Below are 22,499 nucleotides of genomic sequence, written 5' to 3'. Positions count from 1 at the left end.
TATCCTGTCAGTTTGCTCTGCTTCACAAAGAGGCAAGACTGGAAACTCAAGAAATTTCTGCTTTTTATCCACCCGTACGAGATACAACAGTATTGTTTGTGATACAGGCTTTCACGATCCACACCTACAATGATGGAAAAGCCATATTTTGGGGTGAGACTGTAAGCCCCAGGACATATGGATAGTTACGGACAGTAGCTCTGGGTTGAGAGGAAGTGCATATTAACTTAGGCTTGTTTTCATACTAGCATTGTGCTGTTGTAGAACAACTCTGTGTCACATGTGCCCATCTCAAAACCTGGCAACACTTTCCCCTTAAAGATGGGTTGAGCATCTAGAGATTTTGTGAAATACTGCCATCAGACTATTTGCTGTGTGTTGACACATTTCAGTAACTGCACTTCTGCACTGGATTTTAAATAGCATAAGGAAATCATTGGTATTACAGAGCAGGTTAATTTATTAAAGCAATCTCCAGATCAACCAGGAACATTCATTACTTAGAGATGAGAATCCACAGTAAAAAAATGAGATCTGTAGGGCAAATCTACAGCAAGGGCTATATATTTGGCCAAATCTGCAGTGAGTATTTCAAGATGTGATGGGAAGTGGGCAAAATATATCTGTGTTCTGTATCTGGAGAAGGGGAGAAGTTGATGAACGATGTCAGGGCTTCAGCTGTTTGCTGCTCTCAAGCATCTTACCCGTTTCTGCAGGTACCTTTCACTGTTCCAGGAAAAACCAAACCCAACAGCTGTATCTGCAAACTGCCGAGACTGAAGATCTCCGCTTCCTCACTCTTCCCGTCATTCTTCTCTGTGGCTGCCATGATATTTATGATTGTGTCTGCACCCAGGTCACCACTTTCTGCCTGTACTGAAAGGCTTAATATCGCCTGCTGTTCCTCCTCAAAACGTAAAACCACAATTCCCGCTCACACAAACCTGTGAGTTAGGATTATAGGCAGACAGTGCCTATGCACGCACCTGCAGAGGGTATTCCCTGCCTCTGGAGGATGAAGGGGTGGGGTGAGCAGTCTGTACACTCCTGCTAGTAGAGCAAGTAGTAGCCGTAATGCAATTCTGGCTGAGGGACATCAGGAGCCTGCCTTACGCCCACTGTTGTGGTGTACAGATGCTATCAGACCGCTCTTACATTATAGCAATGTCCCAGCACTACATACATGGGCCGTCCCATGAGCGAGAGAACTCAGCTTAGTCAGCAGGCAAACTTCTACTTGCTGACTCCAATTAAAGGCTTTTCAAAAGTGGCCCCTGAGGTTACAAGGAAGCATACACTCCAAATACCTCCCTACAGCTACTGGGGCTGTTCGCTATCCCCCCAGTTTCTGTTATTTTATCATCACTAAAGGTACTGTTTCTCATCATGCCGTGCTACATCCTCCGTGACATGCTGTGATTTCACGGCTGCAGCTTTGTCACCTGATCCGTTAGCCGTGGTACATGGCTTACAAAAAATAAGAGGCAGCTGTTCCCTGAGCTTCCACTGACCCATGTGGAGAAGCTCACCCAGTATAGTGCAGCAGTGTAGGATCATACCAGGTGAAGCCTGGAAACATTTTTTTCCTGGGTTTTAATGACACTCTGCACAAATTACTAAAGCAATGTCTGAGCCAGACTCAGTGCCTGAACCCTGCTCAATTTCTGGATTAGCTCATGCTGAGCCAATTAAGAGGCTTCTGCACACAATGGGCTTATCCTATAAACTCATCCTTAGTTTAATAGATTTAGTGCCAGCTGTTCCGTAGAGCTTGGCTCCTTCTGTTTTCCTTTTCTGTTGGGTGTGGTCATTAAAGATTTCTTATCACTTTCAATAAAATCAGGAGCTTGCCTGGGATTGACACATTTTCCCTCCATACCTGGGGGTCCCACTCCCTGCCCCACCTGAGGCCTGAGTGTACCTGAGGAACACTCCGGCATGAAGGAGACGGTCCCTTGTCACCCTGCTTCTTGTAGGCTGCTGCTTCTTGACACTCACTGTAGTTTGCTGAAGCATTCAGGTAGGATGACAGATACCATATAAATATAAAACCCAATAAACACTGTATTAAACAGCACCAGACAAGGGAAGAAATTGGTCATTCTATTCCTAATATAGTAATATTTCTTACTCTTATAGAGAGCTGTATGCAGCACTATCCTAAAGCCAGACATTTCCCCCTCTTTTTACTGATACTATTTTCCCTTTTTTTTTGAGAGAGGAAGCTGTTACAGTACTAACCACACAGTGGTGCTAAATGGCATTTGGATCTTTTCTTTAGCAGAATATAAGAAAAGCTATTCCATTTTTAATATATGTAAATAGCACAAGAGTAGTAGCAATCAAGCTTATATTGGACCACAGCACAAAAATAAATTAGCAACCAAAACAGATGATTTAAGATGTGCACCTTGTCCAGCTGTAGCTGTTTGTGCCCATTTAGTGTCTGAGAAGCAGAGAATGGCTTTTTGCCTTCACCAATGCACTTAGCATGCTGAAAAGAACAGTTTGGCTTGTGCAATTTTTTATCATCAATTGTATTTTGCACCAAAAATAAATGTAGTCCAGGAAGGCTTCATTTTTCTCAATTTTTATACGAAATGTCTCCATGGTTTTTTGCATAACAACAGAACAAAAAAGCATCTATGCAGTGACTGACAGTTTCTGGCTGCAAGAAATTGTTCAGGAAAAATAGAAGCAAACTTTATAAATGGTTTTGAAATGGCTCAGCACTGAATTACTGCAGCACTTACAGCATCACAATATGCTATGATACAGAAAAAAGGGCAAACCTCTTTTTAAAGTACATGGCACTTTTTATTAGTGGCTTTGACTGCTTATTATTTATAACTCATAATTGAAAGTGTTGGTCCTATTCATTCCCCAGCTTTGATTTAAAGAAAGGCTTAAATGCATACCTAACTTAAATATTTGTGTAATCCCACAAGGTCAAATCAGTGTTTTGAACACCATGCAATGTGAAATTGCTTCTCTGCAGGCAAATGAATAGTGCTGTTGCAGGCTTGCACAGTACGGGTAGCATACATTTTAATAGGTGTCCACAGAATTGTGAATTTCCAGCACTTCTGAAAATCTGAAAACTGCAACCCATGAAAACACATTTATATTATTACAAGCATTTATATTATTACAAGCATAGAGGATATGACAAGACAACTGAGTTAGCAGTATCTTTAAGAATCTGGATTGCTCTTGTTTAACCTGGGATCCAGCAAGGAACTTAAGTGGATGGATTTTGGATGATTCCACAATGTCTTAAAACACTTGGATCATTTAAAGCTTAGTGAATGGGACCTTTTCCCTGAGAAATTTTTTCCCTTCCTGTTCAGTGACAGAGATCTATCATTTACATTAGGCAACATCAACCGATGCTCTGCTGTTGTGAAGTGCCCTAAACGTTCAGATATGCCATATCTTGTTACTGAAAAGACTAATAAATGCAGCGAAATACAATGACCAACTCTAAAGTATCTGAATATAGAATTAGTTGTGTCTTTTTAAAAAAAAAAAAATTAGCGGTTCAATTAGATATTATATAATGCCCCATATAGCAGTCTAAAAAGTGGCCAGGCATTTTGTCTGTGCTGGTCCTAAGATAAGTACATCAGGCAACTTCACATGTGAATGCTCTTCATCAGCAACAAATATTATGTGCATGCTGTTTACATCTGCATTGCCAATTTGACTGTTTTGTCTATACAGTCTAATATATACCTACTTAACCATAAGTATGGAAAAATTCCATTGCCGTGTATAAAAACAAGCAGCACAGCTGAGGCTTAGGACTAATCCAGGGAGAACTGAATCCTATCAAAAACCTACTCTTGATGCTCAAACATTCATTTTTCAAGGGCTCCCACTCATTGCCATGAGGGGCATGCAGCTGCTCAGCCTGCCAGTCCCAGTTGGAGCTATTTCTGAGTCATCTGCAGAGAGGGGAAAAGGTGAGCAGGACGATTTTTAAAAATGAAACAAAGTTTACAAATTCACAGAAGGAGGAAGCGGTACATTCAAACTTTCAGTCAGAAAAGAAGGGGGCTGTGAAGAGTGCAAAGAGTTTGTGTCTCATTGACCAATTGCTTCCTGTGGGTATCGTAGCTTCCATTTTATGTCGCTAAACCTAGCAGAAGAGTAAGCGACTTGACATCATCTGGTCCTTTAATGCATCCATGGATAATTTACTATTTCATGGGTCAAGAGGCTGAAGCCAGGAATTTCGTTGTTTGAATGAGTATAATGCAAATACAGATCCATGGTCAGAGCCGGGGGAAATTCAAGTACCTAAATTCTCAATTTTATCAGAACTAAAGCTTCTCTTTTCCTAAAGCTTGTCTTAATACACATGTGCAGAACTCTTTCCTTCCCAGACCCTTGTGAAGTGTTCAGCTCATAGATGTGTTTATTTTACAAAAATTACACCTACAAGCATGAGCTGTCTATAAAACATAACCTGGCCTTTCAAAATCAGCTGGTGGTTCAGATTTCTTTCTACTAACAAGTTGATCACTGGTGTACATGTACATGTCTGGGCTCAGAAGACAACCATTAGTTAAAATGTGACAGTCCCTATTTTGGATCTCTCCTACTGAGTGATTTAATCACTAAATTCCAAATAATACTTACCCTTTCCATCGTCGAAATTCATAAATTCAGTAATCTTGAACTTATTCTAGTACACTAAAGCAACATCAACAACTAAGATGCAGTTTTCTGCCTTGCATGAATATCTGATAACCAGCTATGTGGGACACTATTAGGAGACTGGAAGTAGGACATGTTGATTTGCAACCATTTGGGACTCCTCTACCCTGAGTAAAAACTGAGTTCACCATAGTACTGTACAACAGCTTCATTATTAAAATAACAAGCATAAAATTAAAATTTTCAAAATAAAATGCTCGTAAGTGAAAATGAAATATATTATCTCAGACATAAAATATAGCTCTTTCATTCCATGCTCTGAACTGGAGAATTTTTCACACGGTTTTAGGTGGAAAACTTCCCATAAAAGAGAAATTATACTTTTTAGACAGAGATAAGAATTACTTCCCTGCCATTAAAACTGACATTATTTATGAAAAGTCATACTTGATTATATATGAAGTGAAACACTAAACTCCAATTTCTTTTAAGACTAAGATCACAACCACAGATTCTAATAAAGACATAAACTACCGTGTGTTACTTATGAGGTATAATTGCACAACATTAAATTCTCTTACCTAGTTTCTCACTTGAGCCATAGGTACATACACCCCGTAGGTGCCACATACCTTTTTCAGTTTGATGACTCCTTCCTGGGTGTTCTCATCTGTTGTGATGTCAAACAAGTTTCCTCCATCTCCTGGAACTATATTGTACTCGATTTCTGCATTTTTTCCAAAATCAGGGTCCACAGCTCTGATCCTTCCAATAGCAGAACCAACGTGAGAGGACTCGGGTACTTTTAAATGGAAGATACCTGTGACAAAGTGGTAGGCAGTCATTTTGGGGATTTCTTGCTAATTAACATAGTATGTCTGATTAAAACCATGGTGCCTGTGCAAAACAAACAGCCTTAAATCATTCAGTTAGAATGAGATCAAAACAACAAAGGATTGGAAAAAGATATGCATGTTTTACCCACTGATTTCCCCTACTTTGCAGATTTGGTCCAGTGCAACTGTAAGGACCTTAGCACCTCTATCTCTTGAGATATCTATCTATACTTCTGTCTTTAATTTTAATTTTACCCATATTGTTGACTCTTTTGAATTAAATTCTACTTGTAGACAGTACATGTTTGTAAGCATTTTCCGCCTTCAATGTTTAACAGTTTTTAGTATCTGAATTTTTATCTTGTTTGAGAATATATTTCTATGCATTTCACAGTAGTTGAAAGGAAAAATTCAGCAGAAAAAGGATTTCCACCCATTTCTGTAATATTCAGTATTATAATTACATGTACAGCTCCTTGCGGGGTGGAAGATATAGAGTATTGTTTATACATTAGCCACCAGAGGGTGCTCTTACTAAAATGTCAGTGCTAAATATAAATTTTTAGCTCTGCACACTCATATTTTCAGTTTCTTTACTACTAGTGGTAATAAAAGTTAAAAAAGAAAAACCCACAAGAAAATGACACACTTTTAAAACAAGCATTGCCACCAATGTGTGAGGACAAAATGGTTTCATTCAGGGAAACAGCTGCGTTGAGAAAATGCTTGATATAATAGCTAAACTAGCTAAAAGAAAAGGTCCAAAGTACTTTGAGCCAGCCTTGACTTTAACGCCATCAGTAGCAGCAGCCCTTAGTTATAAGACCATGCCCTGGGTTAACCAGACTGCTGCTGAAGCTCCTGCCTTTCCTGGTGGGCTGCACCTCTGCCTGGGGTCGTTACTTCGCACGGCTGCCAGAGAACACCACCGCGACCAGTATTTCCAGCGGGCAAGGACCGCTCGCAGCAGCCTTGGCGGTCCAAACCGGCCAGCAGCTTTTGGAGCTGATTTCGGTGGGCCCGGGATGTTTTGATTCTCAACAGAGCTAGCATTTTCTCGCCCCATCATTTCGTTTCCCTGGGTCAACCTCCAGCAGCTCTCGCAGAGCAGCCCCTTTGGCACAGGAGAACGTCGGCCATGGCCTTCTCCGTTCCTCTACATGTGAACATGCAGGAGGAAATTTACACCTCATTTTCAATAGTACAGCAGGACAGGCACTGTGACTAGTGAGAGGCATATTAGGGGGATGTCTCAGAGATTTCCGCCCGGTAGTGGTTCAGTCACACTTCACAAAATAAGGCTCTGAGAAGTTGTATATCATGTAACAGCAGGATAGATGACACTCGCATCCAGGCACTGAATTAAACAGCAGACGCTGTTCCCTGTCGTTATCTCCTTACAATGCATGCTGTGTCAGCTTTTTCAGCTTTACAGTATTTCCAGGTGAGGAAAAAAATGACGTTAACGCTCCTGGATTAGGAATAAACCTACTCTTCTGTGAGCTAGTAGTTTGGGCTATAGTACCTATATAATTGTCTGATTGCCTCTGAAAAAATGTGTTTTGTCTGCCTCCTCCCTCTGCCCATCAGTATGCAAAGTATACCTGAAGGCAAAACTTGCTTTGGTTGGTTGAGAAAAATCCCTGTAAGTAAAGTCTGCTTGTGTCAGCATCCACATTTGGACATTACCGTATGTAGCTTTGTAGTACTCATTGACTGAGCTACTAAAGGTTGTGTAATTATCATTTTGCTATTTTTTGCAAGGGAACATACTAAAGGGATCTTTCCTTCTTCTTTTTCCAAGGGAATGTACTAAAGAAGGGCTTACTTTTTTTCTTCTTCTTAGCAGCTGGAAAGGAGCACTATGACACAAAATATTATCAGGACAAGACTAGCCTCAGTTATTTCTTAGTTGTACTTCAAGAACTCCGAGTAAAGAATAAAACTTTAACATGGTATGCATGAGACAATCACAAATCTTCCTATTATCTAATGTCACTTACAAATACGTGTATTACTGGGTCTCTGCTACACAAGTTATGCAGAAGAGGTGGAAGAAAAGGGATCCAAAAGGGCTTTGCCTACACTTGAATCTTGTATTACTTTTCCACAACATAGGTCTAGCCCTGATCCCCAGGTCTTTTACAGACACTTACACTGGAAGACAGAAATCATTGCTGCAGAGTTAGCTCTTTACAGCCACAATTTTGGTGAACGTAAAATGTAAGAGCATATGATAATGGATTTTTCCTTCTTTGCTTAGTTGATCTATTCTTAGTGAACTGAAGAGCACTCAGATTCATTAAAACAAACATTTCTCTATAAAATATCGTACCTGGCTGTAAAGCGTATGGGACTTAGATGAAGTCAGAGAAACACTACATTACTCATTTCAGATTGTTTAGGCTTTTATCAGTTATTTCCAATGACTTGGCATTTCATCACTTCCAGAAATTCAACAGCAATAAAGAAGGGGTCATTCAGATTAATTTGAAACTCTGAAGTAATCTTCAACTCTGCCAGAGTCAGATGTCTGAAGATGTAGTATGTAATTACACTGCCATCGTCCTCCTGTAATATTATCTTCACAGCATATGGAAGCTGTTAATGGTGCTACTGTGACAACATACTTGCAGAATAAAATAAATGAAAACAAATAATGTATATTGTTGCCAGCTCAGGGAAAAACTTCAAGAGAATATAATGTATGTATAGCATGAAGACCACCTTTTTTCTCCCCCCCCCCCCCCGAAAATAGCCTTTGTACAGAGGACATTTGAAATGATCAATACATGCTGCACATGAAATTGAACAGAAAGAGTTTTGTAGAATTTATTTTTCTGTTTCTAGAAGACATTACTTCTTGCTGTGGACTTGCTGTGACAGTTTAGCATTATTCAGTTTTTATTGTCCATTTCGCCTGTATACACTACTACCTCCATTTGCTATAGAGGTATATTGAAACAGGCCTGAGTAACAGCCTTTTACTCCCAAAGGTCCTGAAAACCTTGTTCTCTGCAGCTTCTAGGAATGATGGAACAAGCAGCTCAGGCAAACTTGTGCAGCAGCTGGTTACACTGCTCAAACAGCTCTGTCAAATTTTGTAGATTGTCTCCTGTGACTTCTCTGCCTACAAAAATCTCTTCTACTTGCATAAATCTCTTTAAAATGTGTTTTCTGAGTTTGCTGCTGGCTTTTGTAAAGGATGAGTGATATGGGATGTACCAAAGGAGCAAGCCCTTACTTCCCACAGACTGTGCTACGAAACCGGACTCTGCCACTAGTTACCTTTTTGCTGTGTATTGCAGGCAAGTCGGAATATTTTCACATATAGGAAAGTTAGTAGGAATGCATATTGCCTGGTCAAGATTTTTCACTCTGTTGTAAATGGCATTTTAAGAAAAAAAACTAAATGTTATTTTTAAGGCCAAAAGTCATGTGCCTGTTGACATGCTTAACTTATGAAACACTTCACACTTAAATGACCCTTAAAATTCAAGCCAGAATCCAAAACTAGAGAAAGCCCAGTGATTATGTAGCTTAGCATAAGCATTCAGGCATTCCCTTATAAAGCCGGGGTAGTCTCAAGGTGCAAAACTTCCTCAGAGTTTCAGGTTGAGCAGCATCAATGAGGATGATAAAAATGAATGAGTGATGATGCTGTTGAAGCTTTTAGGCTGAAACGACTGATAAGGCGTATTACTCAGCCCCAAAAGCATTCAGGAAACCAAGGTGGAGGTGAGCTAACACCTCATACACGCTGCCTCCCAGTTTCTAAAACAAAGATGGTTCCAAAGCACATAGCGGGGAGAAATCAGAGCTGAGTAAGTGACAGGTAATCAGTCATATTGACTGAAATTCAGCACACATTTACAGTTCTTTTGACATGATTAGGTTTAGTTTTTAAGGCTCAAAAGCTGTTCTGGGGTTTGATTTTTACTTACAAAGGAGGTTTTTTGTTTTGTTTTGTTTCTCCACACCTGCAGTTTACAGGTACACCACCATTTACCAAAAAGGTTTTCAATTCTGATGAGAATAAGAAATGAAAACCATCATTACATCTCATCAGCAAAGCAACCATTGAGCAATAACCCAGGTTAGCATCTAAGGACTTAAGCTAAATGCATAATGACCTTCAACCAAACAGCTGTAAATGGTATCTGAGCTTTTTTCTTATCTGTCACCATACATGTACTGTGTGTATGCCAGATTATCCTCTCCTGCTTTTTCTTTGTCTATATTTTTTTCAGTTCTCTTTGGCAGCTGCCAAAGTATTGCACTGCAGTTAATCACGATAGCATGAATCTTATAGGCAACAACACTGAAATAAAATACTTTCTTTCTCTTTGACCTAAATCTTTAATGTTTTCTCAGGAAAAAAAGAATCAGATTACGTATATTGTAATATTCTTGTTAGCTTAAATTACCAAGGCGTTTCAGTTTTTATCCTGGCCAGGTTGTAAGGGCACTGATTTCTGTCTGTTTAGGAAGAATCCAAAAAGACAACCATTCATATTTACCTGCTGGTGTTTTAACAATAGTGTAATAGGCAAAAGAAAGGACACTGTAAATAGAAGCAGCTACTCCGGACACTAAACCTGCTACACCAGCTACAGCTAATCAGCCTAGTAATTAGCAGCATCTGATACACATGCTCCTAAAACTGGGAAGATGTGATGTAGCCCAGCAGCGAGATAGACTCGTGCCTCTCCTGGCTGCGGGTCTGTGCCCTGCGGGAGGCTGGGACCTTGCAGAGGGAAGAGAACGGCCAGGCTTTGTCACCGTGTGCCCTGATGCAGGTCATGCACGACCTGGCCTCGGCTGGTAAAATTTCAGTTATGGCGAGGCTTCTTCCACCCTCAAACCCACTGTTCTGAGTTAGGGTTTATGGCCTCATTAGATACAACATAGCCATTCTTAAAAATTCCTGGTTCTCTGCTGTGGATCCCAAAGTTCACACGTAGCAAGAGCTACATCTCCCCAGACTGCAGAGATCCTGGATGTCCAAGGGTCCCCAGTTCCCCAAGGGAAAATGAGCAGAAGCAAAACCCCTTTGGAGTTTGATCCTGCCCAAGTTTAGGGTAATCCACATGGTGGAGCTTCCCCAGAGCTGGCTGCTGCTGGGCCAGGACTCTAACAGCCCCTCAGGTGAGCTAGCAGACTGAGTTTTTGAGGCCGTCCCTTTCTTCCTTCCCTAAAGGGGCAAAAATGTTCATCATATCTGGTATAATTTTTGGATACTGAAAAATTTCAGTTTAACCATTTGCAGTTTTTCCTCTGATAAGCTGTTGTCAGAAAGCTTTCTAAAAAAAACCCTCCCCATTGCATGTCAGAGACTAATTCCACAGAGCAAAATATCCCCCTTGTTGTGGCAAGGGTTCAGGAAATGGGAAATGCCAGTTCATTTTCTCGGCTGAAGATATGCAGACCCACAGCTTCTGTCTCCAAAGACCGCTGGGTGTAGCAAGGACAATAGAGAATGTTCTGTTTAACAGCATAAAGTAGAAATAATTCTAGAAGCAGTTGTTGGAGACACAGGCACTCAGATGTGTGTGTCCTAATACTAGGCAAGAATAATACTTTATCTTCTGTGAAGAATCTTAAATTTTCTTTTGTATGGTGACACAGTTTTACTAGGAGGGGCAGAAAATGCTCATTTCTAGAACTTCCTCAAGTTTATAATTAAGGGTTTCTCCTAGATGATATGGAGTTGAATTCTGACAAGCTGAGGAGACCAAATCAAGTTCCTGAGAAACTGCTATAAACATGCTGTTATTACTGTATAGGAAAGATCCCACCATTATCACTTCCCCTTCCATTGGTCTTGCTATATGGAAAAGTGGTGCCTAAATGGTCATCTGTGCAAAGTCTGACTCTGTCAACGCGTTCATGTGTTAGACAGTGTGCTTCCTGGATCTCTGAGGGCTTATGTGGAAAATCGGTTCTAGATGATCAGCTCCAGTATGTATCATGACCAATAAAGAACTGTTCTGCTAATATCCAGTCTACTGATTAAGAAATTATTACCAAACAAAAAAAGTCAGTAAAGAAAAGTCCAAAATACAATGAGAAAAATAATTGTTTGGGGGTATAGTCTAAAAGCTTGACTTGAAAGTTTTTATGTAAGTCATGTAGTAGTTATAAAGAATTATCAAGGTGTAGCATGCCTTATGGACAGAAAAAGGATAGTTTTCAGGAGAAAATGTCTTTGCTTTCTCAGAATCTCAGGCAGCATGTAATTGGCATTCATCAGGTAGGTCTATTGGTAATATTCTGGTGATCACACCATCACCATAAAATAAATCAATACACTTATTCCCTCTATAAAGTTTAAATTGCATGATATATGTGAAACGTTAACATGATGAAAAGTATATTGCCGAGGATGGGACACAGAGTTCGTAATGCTCTGCTTAACATCTCTGCTTCTTAAATATCTTGCGGGAGCTTTTTCGTATTTTCTTTATTACTCTGGCACAAAATATAATAACACAATTTCACTACAATTCATTCATTCTCAAGAATGTGGTCAAACCATTTACTTTAGGATCTAAGCCAAATGCTCTAAATCATCTGTATTGGAAGAATCATTTTTCCCTCCATCGACTAAGGAAATTAGGTCCCTATCTTTACTCCTCTGAGTCACACCTAAGTTGTATGTCTAAAATCACCTAAACAAAACATGCTCAACACCTGTATTACTCAGAAGAGTCCCTGTGAAGCTTTGATTTTCACATGTTCATTTGGTACATTTTATGTAAATGGCTTTCCCGAAAATATATATTGCTTTTCTTCACCATGTTGGCACAGTCAGAAGCAGAAGATTATTATTTTTAAAGATAAAAATGTGATAACATCAAGTACAAGTGCATAATAGTTTACTGTTCTTTGTTTTAAGTTTTGGTTTACTGTGTGCAGTTTCCTTGAAATACTTGCGATTTAGTGTGTGATATAGACCAAAAAATAATGATGCAAAAGGATGGCAATTGGCCTCACATTTGTAGTCTCTCATACTTTACAGCAAGTATGATCAACTTATCAGAAGTGATGTTTACTTCTTCCAATTTAAGTGTTTAAAGGTGAGATCTCTATATAAGTACTGCTACTTCTGCAATGAAATCTGTGGATAGTAAGTGCTTAATTATAGATCCTTCTCTCGAGAGCATTGGCGATCACATTTATAAGATCAACAAATTTGCTGTGGAAGCCACTGAGAAAAAAATAATTGTCACTAATTCGAGAGAAAACCTCAAAGAGTTCCTCTAGATTATTTCTGTTATTTTCTTTTTATTTTCATAGCATTCTTTACGCAAAAATTCAACCAAACATGTATTTTGGACTCAGAGAAGAGACTTTCAAAACTGCTTGGTATCTCCAGCTCCTATTGCTGTCAGTAGGAACCGTTGGGATTGTTGCAAGCATTTTATGGGCATCCCATTTAATGCTTTTACAAGGAGTGGAGCACTCCTGAAAAATCTGACTATAACTGTCGTTGTTAGGTATTTCTGAAAATCATGAGCCTAAACTATTGTGATTATAATTAGATAATTACATATGGTCTGTTTCACTGCACGTTGCACTGTAGCCTCTAAATTTTCAGAAAGCAAGCCCACCACGGTCAGAAGCAGAAAGGCTGTGTTGATTTCTTACTTGGGGAAAAAAAGGCAGATGCTGCCAGAAATGATAGTCACACAGCAAGTGACACTGTACCCTCTGAGTAACTTTGCAACCAGTTGTCAAGGCATTGCAAGGCAACCCCACGCTGTTAAATCTGTAGCCCCAGCTACTCTTCAGTATCAGAGAGTAGGTGGAGATGCATGATGCTTTCAAGCCATCCCAAGGTTACCGTAGATAATTTCATGCATCCAATCTAAATACTCTCTGTGTTTTGAATGAATAATTTCTTCACCACTCCCCACAGAAAACACATTGGGGTGTAATGAATGTCATGATTCCTGCCAAAGGTTGTTGAATTTCTATGAACCGTATTTGTTTACACCTTCTATACAGAAGGTAGCAGATGTAAAATACAATTATTAATGATAATAATCTACTATGATGATAATGATGTGTTTAAAAATAATTGACCTATAAATCTTGCTGTTAATGATCAATTACCACTTAAACCTGATGACAGGGGGAAAATGAATTGGATAAGTGTAGACTAACAACAGAATTTTATGACCAATAGATAATATTTAACTTCTAACCACTATTGTGCTCACTTGTATTTCTTGGACTATTGTTTACTGTGCAATCAGAGCATTACATTTTACCTAGTGACAAATTACCCATATTTTTCATTGGTTATAGAATAACTATATTTTTTTCATGCTCTGCTTTGCAGCTGAGGGTTCAGTCTCTCTCAGTTTAGACCTTTAAGAAGTTTTTGTTTCATTCACTCAGTACTCCAAACAGTCCTCTAAGAATGGCCTTTGCTAGCTATGCAATCTTGAGAAAGTTAAAAACCAATATAAGTGTAGCAGACGTAAAATTTACTAAACATTTAGTGTTTTGAGAATCTATGGCAATGGAGTATTTCTCCCTCCAGTTTATTTCTCAGGGTTTTTTTTCAAAATTTTATGCTTTAGTTGGGTTTTGTGTCATTGTTCAGCCTGAATCAAATGTTTCGCTCTTAAGAAGCTTTATGATCAAGATCATGCAACAGTGACAGCTACCAAAAAGAAAGAAGTTTCTAGGATGATTTTACTAAGACTACATCCACTCTGGGGGGTAAATCAGCTCTTACTGAAAGTGCCTGAAGAATTCTGATGTGGAAAAGAATAAGAAAAAAGTAAAAGAAAGTTGGCATAAGTGTAAATAGAAGTCTGTATAGATGTTGAATTTTATGTTAACTCCTTTACGTTGCACACAGACAAATAGTAACAGAAGCCTACTTAAGACCCAAGGTGGGCTGCACGGCCTGGATTGCAAAGCATAGGCTCAAAAAAGCTACAACTGTGCAAAGAAATTTAATGTACCAGCTGTACTCTGCAGCCCAGAAGCTAGCCAGTATAGAATGGCCTATTTCCATGTTATTAAATTCTTTTACTCACACCAAAATAGGTCAGCTTCAGGGAAAGTGACTGCAGAGAATAGGTCCTGATCTGTACTAATTTCCCTAAATGCCTGAATTTGCCTGAGAAAGCTTGACTTGGTGTTGGTCAAAACTGTGCCCAGTGAGTGTGCTAAGCCTAAGAGTATGGATGATTTAAATGTCCAGGAACTTTCTCCGACACTCTCATGTCCTTATTTAAGCCTTCAAAGCAAAATAAAATGAGTTGTTGTATACCTTTGTTTAGTCTATGTAAAAATGTCTATAACCGCATTGATTAAGTGGTGGTGTAGAAAAAAATAAGAAGTACAGAAGCTTTTTTATGACTAGCTGTCAAACGCGTAGCTAAGGCGGGTGGGTCAAATAGAAACAGCAGGCAAGCGTCACTGAGCTGTGTGACAGTGTAGTGGGCAAACCAAGCAAGACGGAGCTGTAAAGAGCTTATCTGGGGTGGTGAAGACTCACGAGCTCACTAGAGCAAAATGTGGAGAGACTCAGAGATGGAAGTGAACAAACAAAGGATAAATTATTTTAGCAGTGGTATTACTGGGGAGAAAAAAATCATTGGGGAGGAGCAGGAAGAAATGGCCACACTCTAGTTACAAGATGAAAATGAGATCAAGGACAAATTTGTGTCTCTTTCAGGAGAAGGGAGACAAAGACTGCATGTTGAATGTATGGATAGACAGGGTGAGGAGGAAAGAGAAGGCCAGAGGAGGGGGAGACAGAGATGCAGATAGTACAGAGGTGTGAGACTTGGAAGGAACCTGGATTAAAGAGCAGTTACCCTAAGCCCTCCTCTGATTCCTGTAAGAGCACTGTGCAAATACTGGTCTGCTAGCAGTTATTCACATACTGATTTGACTATTGTTTTGCTGGTGTTAAAGCTGTAGTTAAGTGACTCACTGGTATTACAATCTAAAATTATAATGACCTCTGCATGGCTGCTGGTTTCATGATTGGTTTACAATTGCATGGGCCCATTTCTGGAGTTGTTGCATTCCTGTGTTCTGTCACTCCTTGAAATGGTTGGTTAAAAAATATGTTCAACTCAAAAATACAGTTTTAGTTTACCCAAAACTCACAGGTAAATGGAAATTAGACTTACTTAAGATTTTCTGACATTAAAAGATTTAAGCTTGGTTTACCAAACCAAGCTGGTGCTTTTTTCCCTTTATGTCTTAGTGGTTAGAAAATTAACAAAGACGGAGTAGACCAGGATTCAACCTTCCCTCCCTTTCTGATTCAAAGCAAGGTCTGACTCGGTCTCCCACCTAATCACTGCCTGCAGGCTAGTCTGCAATGAATCTGTCCACCTGTCTTGTGTAAGTATCTCCCATTTGGTATAAAATAAGTAATTAGTTGCTGGAACTGAATTAGGGCATCTTGTCTGCCAGGCAAATTGTTTAATCAATGACAGAAAGACTCATTTTCATTCCGAGAGCCAATGAAGATACAAGTGCTGTATACAAAGCACAACAACTTTTAACAGGAGTACCAAGAGAAGCCATACTTCCCCACCTAAATTGCAGTGGCTAGAATAACTTCCCAGAAAGTTGGGCAGACTTGTTAAAATACTTAATTAGGCAGATCGGAGCTCTGAACCTTAATTCCAAGTAAGTTTTCTAGCAAGTTGTCCAAGTAGGGAGGGAATCAATCTTCCTCTTTTTTTTTTTTTTTTTTTTTTAAATCAAAACCTCTGCTTTCATTATTTTAATTTTTTAGGTTAGTGAACAGAATAATTTCTTAATCACACAGTCCTTTCCTGTAAATGTCTAATTTACTACTGGGTGTGATCTGTGTTGTAGTCTTCTGAAATCTTTAAAAGCAGATACCATTATCTGAGGAACTTCTCTTTCATAGGCCACTCATCCAAAGCAGTGGGTTAAAAGATTTTTCTTTCTATCTCATGTGGACCAGAAGACCTTTTACTTGCACTCTGCATCTGAACCCCATTTTGCAATGAAATCTGACCAAGACTGGTTCAAAGCCACATGAACGGAATCAGCCACATTTAGTTTATTGAATGAAAAATATTGACCTGCCTTTATATAGTAAAACCTATACTAAATAGTGTGTGTGCAATTTCTGGGGTGTACTAAGCTTCCCAGAATATATCAATAAATAACCATGATAAGAGCTTTCAATGCACAGAGTGTATATGCATAAGAATATATAGGCAGGCTATTCCAACTTCAGCCTTTGGTTGTCTTTTTCTTTCAAAATATTTCTGCAGATTTTAGTCCTTGAAAGTAAACCTATTAAAATATGCTATGAACCAGTAAATAATCACTGAAAATAGATGCTATCTAAAGGGTAATAATATACAAACTCTATTCCTAATACCATAATTGTGAAATAGGAAATAGATTTATATAATAGATCATCCAGATAATAGATCATTCAAGCAGCATGCAAAAGTTATATAACTACGAGGAAAAAAAGCTAGCTCTTTTATAAAGGTCTTTTTTACTTGCACTGAAACTCCTGAAATTGCATCAAAGAAAGATATTTTTTTCCAGTTTCTGAATTGTCTGTTTTGTTGACTTTTCTGTTTGAGATTGTTGTTTCCTCTGCTGTCTCCAGTGGAGGATTTAATACATTCTGCGAAATGCATTGTATTGGCCACTCTTGAAATCCAAATCCAATTAGCTGCAAAATTCTGCAGTATGGACAGGCAGATGATGTTCAAGGTCCTAGGAATGATCCTTCAACCTTGCCTTATTCAAGGTATCATTACCAGAAAGATGAATAGTTGCATTTCTGTTTCCAAGCATGTTAGCATTTCTGGAAATTTGCCATGCTCTTTTATGCAAACTAACTTGATGGATTTCACTGGGATGCTTCTGGAAAGACCAATGACAGCAAAAAACTGGCCCTCGTGATGTCTAGGCATTGCTCCACAGCCGTCTGAACATTTTAAATGTGGTTGCAAAACAGCCCTGAGATAATGGTTTCTGACCATCAGAGCGCTGCTTTTCTTAAGGCCAAGACATGCACAAGTAGACCAAATTCAACTACTGGGTCCAAACCTTAATTCATTTTTCTTCTTTTAAAAACAGTTTTCAGTTATTGCCCTACAATATTGACTTCTCCTGTGAGTTGGAAATGCAATGATAAAACATAGCCTTAGCCGAATAGTTCTTTTGAATAAAAAAAGTAAATTCAGGGAGTGTCACCTTAAAAATAAACCCAACTTATTGCTGACTTCATAAGAGACTTGAGAATGGTCTTTTATTTGTTAATATCAGAATAAAAACTGTATAGATTTTAAAATCCAATTGTATTTCTTCTATATCAGGGCCTTATCCTCTAAAAGTATATTTATGTCATATTAAAGTAAAAAGACATACTATTCCTTTGACTAAAATGATTCTCATGTGATTTAATTGCTCAGCATATAAGGGTTTATTTCTCTAAATTGCTTTCACAGTCACTCTGTCATCAGTGAACAAAAGAAAGAGACAGGAAAACTGAAGCACAATAACCTTACAAAATATGAATCAACCACTTCACTTAATTGGTTTGATTCCATAAAGTATAATTTATACCAACTAATTATACGGGTTTTGTCATTTAAATGTTGAAGTAAATATAACCCATCCATCCTTTCTTGAAGCTTATTTTAAGAGTTGGAAACAAGCCATGGCTGTCCTTGCAGCTAGCTCTGACTGGTCTAACGCTTGATGCGTTACGGGTTAGCCCATTAGCTTCTAGGAAGGATGTGCCGAACTGTCTTTTTACTTAACCAGCTATCGTGTATGTGAGTAGCTGAGAGAGAAAGGCCATCAGTTCCCTTCTGGACCAGGATGCATGCCTGGATAAACAGCTTTTATCCACTCTTCTCTGTTGAAAGGCAATGTTGTCTTATACCAAATATTCATTTAATTGCTCGAACACCATTGCTATGATAGAGAAAGTACTCTCCCTTTCAGCCTTTGCCTTACATTTTCTGGTTTTGGTAAGAATCAAACTTTGGTATGAAACATTTACTTTAATATTTACGAAAAAGTTCTATCTTTAACAATGAAACATGCACAGTAATGCAGAATATCAATGTACTAAGGAAGAGTCAGGCAAGACGTATATAAACCCTTTTGGAAATACATTTCTACTAATAAAATAATTCAGATGCATTTTTCCTTCTAGTTATAAAGAAAATATCAGTATTCTGAAGTGTCTCAGTTTTCTGAAATGTGGGCCAATAGATACCTGCAGGTCAAACAACTCTGACAGAAATATATAATGTTTAGAGGTTTCCCCTTTGTTACACTCCTCATTACTGTGAGACACACAAGGTGGGAGTTCCCCACTGAATATGTTCAAAAGCACAGGTTCTAAATAAAAAATTCCATGTTCAGCAGGATAGTCAGTGGTTTTTCATCACTGGATGCTGATATCCCACCCGAACCTGCCTGTCTCCTTAAAGGATCCTCGATGAGATGAAGGTGTTCTGTGATACATTTTTTTGGCAAGCTTGTAATGTATTATTTATCAATGTAGCTTCTTCCAAGTATTAATAATATATGTTCTCCCATTTCTGCTGTGAAATCTTTTTTTTTTTCAGCTTAACTGAGTTCAGAAAATAAACTTAAACTTTATTCTGTGATAACTAATATCTTCTTATTCGATAAGGTAATCTATAGCATGGCATCTTTGGTATAAGCCCTTTGGGAAACTATGGTCCTGATTATGTGATGCAAAAACATTTACCCTGCAGCAGTTAGTGTTAAAGGACCTTCAGTCCCTTTTTTGGGACTTCAGTCCCTGAACTTGGACCTCCTGGCTTTGTTGGCCAATGGTGAGTAATGTGATACTGGAGGTCTCGACTCCCACCAACAGTGAGGGCTCTTTAGGTCTTGCCAGGCCTGAACTTGGCACCTACCTGGACCTGATTTTAAAGGCTTGTTTTTCACATAAATTAAAATTCTGCACAAGTATCTGTTTAGATATGGTAGTCAGGCAAATGACAAACTCCATTTCCTGGCAGGTAGATACTCTGAATCATTGCAACGTTTTCAAAGAGCAAAACTGAAAAATACAGTTAGTACATTAGAAATAAAATTCATACACAACTTTTTTTCTGTCAATTATTTTTGATTAGCTGTAATTAGCCTTGCATCTCTTTGAATTTCAGGCACACTATACATCACCTCACATACTGCTTAACCAAATGGGACTGGCTAAGTAAATCCCCATTGGCCAGGATTTTTGCTTTTACTATTTTGATTAAGCAGAATTCCTCAGTTTATGAGAATATAAATATGTTGCCTGTAACACATCCCCCCAAAAAACAATTTTTCAGGTAACTGTCTGCCTTGACCAAGCTTGTTCCAATACACTGGAGTCCCCATACTGACATTTTAGCTTGTAAGCCATGCTAAATGTTTATTATTTTCAATATCAACACAAACTTCCAATATTATTCTCTTCTGTTTTGTTGAGAGACACTGCTATAATTCGGCTTCTGTGACATTTGATATAATTGAAAGAAAAGGTTTTCACCCCTATTATCATGCAAAGCACAGGACAAGCTTGGTCTCTTGTGATGTTTTTTGCTCCTTCATAGCAACAGTTGGGCAAAGACATCATAACTACAGTGCATGCATTAAATGAGACCTCAAGACTATCTTCTTCAAAGAGGATGATATATTCCGTGATCTCTCTGTGTCATGAAAACTGTCTAACATTATGTGAGACTTGTGTATTTTTGCAACACCACAGTAGATGAAGGCATACACTAAAACAAAAAATTACTAAGGCCATTAACAGCAAAGAAAGTAAAATATACAGCTCAAAATCAGGCACGGGAAAGAGCACTGGCTGCAAGGAACTTGCCAATGCACTGAGTTTTCCAGTTCCCAGGCAGTTACATTATTTCCTCTTGCACCTGCGGTGCCCGTCCAGCAGCAGGGCTTCCAGCTGAAAGGACAGAGCAGACTGCAGTGGTGGGCAGTTTAACAAGCATTGAGGACAAGGACAGTGGGAATGTTGGTTCAAAGAGGCCCCCTGGGATGATTTGCTCGTTGACCAGATTTGGAGCATCTCACCAGTGTTTTGACAGGATGTCAGGAAACACAAGGAGGTGCCAGTGGCTGTAGTCCAGGTGAGCTCTGACAAAATAAGGTAAGACTGGACAGAACGCTTAGGGGTGAAATTTAGGCTGGGAAGCGAAAGCTGACATTAAAGGCATTCATAGTAGCATAGTCTGAAATTGTCTCACTATCTACAATCAGGCAGAGAAAGATGGAAAGGCAAAGCTTTAAATGCCTGGCTGAGAAAAAGGTGTAAGGAGAAGGGATTCACATTATTGGAAAGTGGGGGCATTCACTAAAGAATGGGTGCCCATAGAGAAGAGGCAAAATTCATTTTGGCCATAGGAAAAACAGGCTTCAGGAAGTTTAAAAACTTTTCTCTGACCATTGTGATTCTAGCTGAAAAGTCCAGCAAAATTTGCAGGTGTTGGAAAGCACACAATTCAAAAAAATGCAAAAGGACATAGTTTAGATAAAGGGTGCAGTTACTAGAATTCTGCATTCTTCACTGAAGAATGCTACAAAAGGTGATGGCAATCCAGTAGGAAATGCAGAAATAGCAGATCACACAGAATCAAACTAGGGTCCACTAAGGAGCAGAAAGCAAGCCACAGTATAAAGCCAAGGGTTAAAATGGGAACTAGTATGGGTAACTATAATGCCTCATGCCAAACAAGAATATCAGCATAATAGGCATATTCGAAATCTGTGGGAAAGAAGGAAATCAGTCAGGCAGTGCAGGAAAGGCAAAGTAGACCTTATCAGTGGAGGAATAACGATGGTTGTTAAAGGAAGCTCTAAGTCAAATGAGACTTAAAGAAGAGAACGGTATTAACACTAGCTAGTCAGGAAAAGTTCTTTAGTTCTTCTAAATTTTACAGCAACCATAATGAGTTTAAATGCAATATCTGTGCAGGAGCAATAAAAGCCAAAATTACATGATGGTTGCACTCAGTTAAATTTAAAAAAAAAAAAAAAGTGGAAATAAATAAAACTGAGGGATGTTGCTATAAAAAACCTGAATGGGATAGCTGAGACAGTTAAATCACTGTGGATGGTGTGGATGCTATCTAGGGACACCATTTTGAAGACCCACAGCAAATGCACAGCACCCATTAAAAAGCAAGTCTGTAAGGGTAAACAACATAGCTAATAAAAGCAAGAACACATCCTTCAAAAAAATGAAGTTGTGTCTCAGGGAGGACAATAGAAAGAACCATAAAATCTGCTTTATCTATAAAACCACAATAAAGAAGACAAAAAATGAGTTTGAATAAATCTCTGGCAAACAAGCTAATAATAATTGTCTTTTAAAGACATCTGGAGGCAAAAGCCTGAGAGGAACTGTGTAAAGCCAACCCAAAACTGAGATACAGAAGAAGTGCTCAGAGAAGATAAGATCACAAATGTAAAACTTAATGCATTTTTTTTCTTTGTGTTCAGCATAGAATAGCTGGGAAATTTTTCTATCCTGGAACCCTTCTTTATGGGAGACTCATGAGAAGGTTTAATTAGCTATAGAAGCAGTTGTGGAACGAACAGACACAACAGTAACAAATCATTGGGATTAGCTGTTACATGCCCAAGAGCCTGAAGAATGAAATAAGTGAACTATTATGATGTGTAATATTTTGCTTCAAACTACTGTAGCACAAGAAGGCTTGGAGGTGCTAATATAACACTGACTTTTCTCCCCAAAGATTTCCAGGGAGTTCGAGGGAGCTAAGGATAGATATGACTGACATGCACAGGGCAAAACAGTAGGAGCGGGATTAATAGACTCATGGAGAATATCTCATACTGAAAAAAACTCAACGCAGCTTTTCTAAATAAAGGTCATATTTTGCAACGCTTTCTGAATTCTTTAAAGAGGTCAACATGCAGGTATATATGGAGGCATGGATTCAAAAC

At 38.8% G+C, this 22,499-nt stretch overlaps 1 protein-coding gene across 5 annotated transcripts in view; it reads right to left on the bottom strand.

Moving 5' to 3' along the window:
• The window catches only part of CDH12 (cadherin 12), a 394,341-nt gene that overhangs the window by 45,683 nt on the left and 326,159 nt on the right, over positions 1-22,499 (bottom strand). For all 5 annotated transcript variants that reach the window (XR_008234241.1, XM_052781074.1, XM_052781082.1 and 2 more), the window contains one exon: positions 5,295-5,482. Coding sequence is in view for 4 of the 5 variants with exons in the window: in XM_052781074.1 (XP_052637034.1) it covers positions 5,295-5,482 (188 nt within the window). In the remaining variant the exon portion in view is untranslated. The remainder of the gene's footprint in view (positions 1-5,294; positions 5,483-22,499) is intronic.

The sequence above is a fragment of the Harpia harpyja genome, chromosome 1 (genome assembly GCF_026419915.1).
Source record: "Harpia harpyja isolate bHarHar1 chromosome 1, bHarHar1 primary haplotype, whole genome shotgun sequence".
Classification (NCBI taxonomy): Eukaryota; Metazoa; Chordata; class Aves; order Accipitriformes; family Accipitridae; genus Harpia; species Harpia harpyja.
The sequence above is the reverse complement of the archived record's forward strand: the minus strand, read 5'-3'. Positions and strand labels throughout refer to the sequence as shown.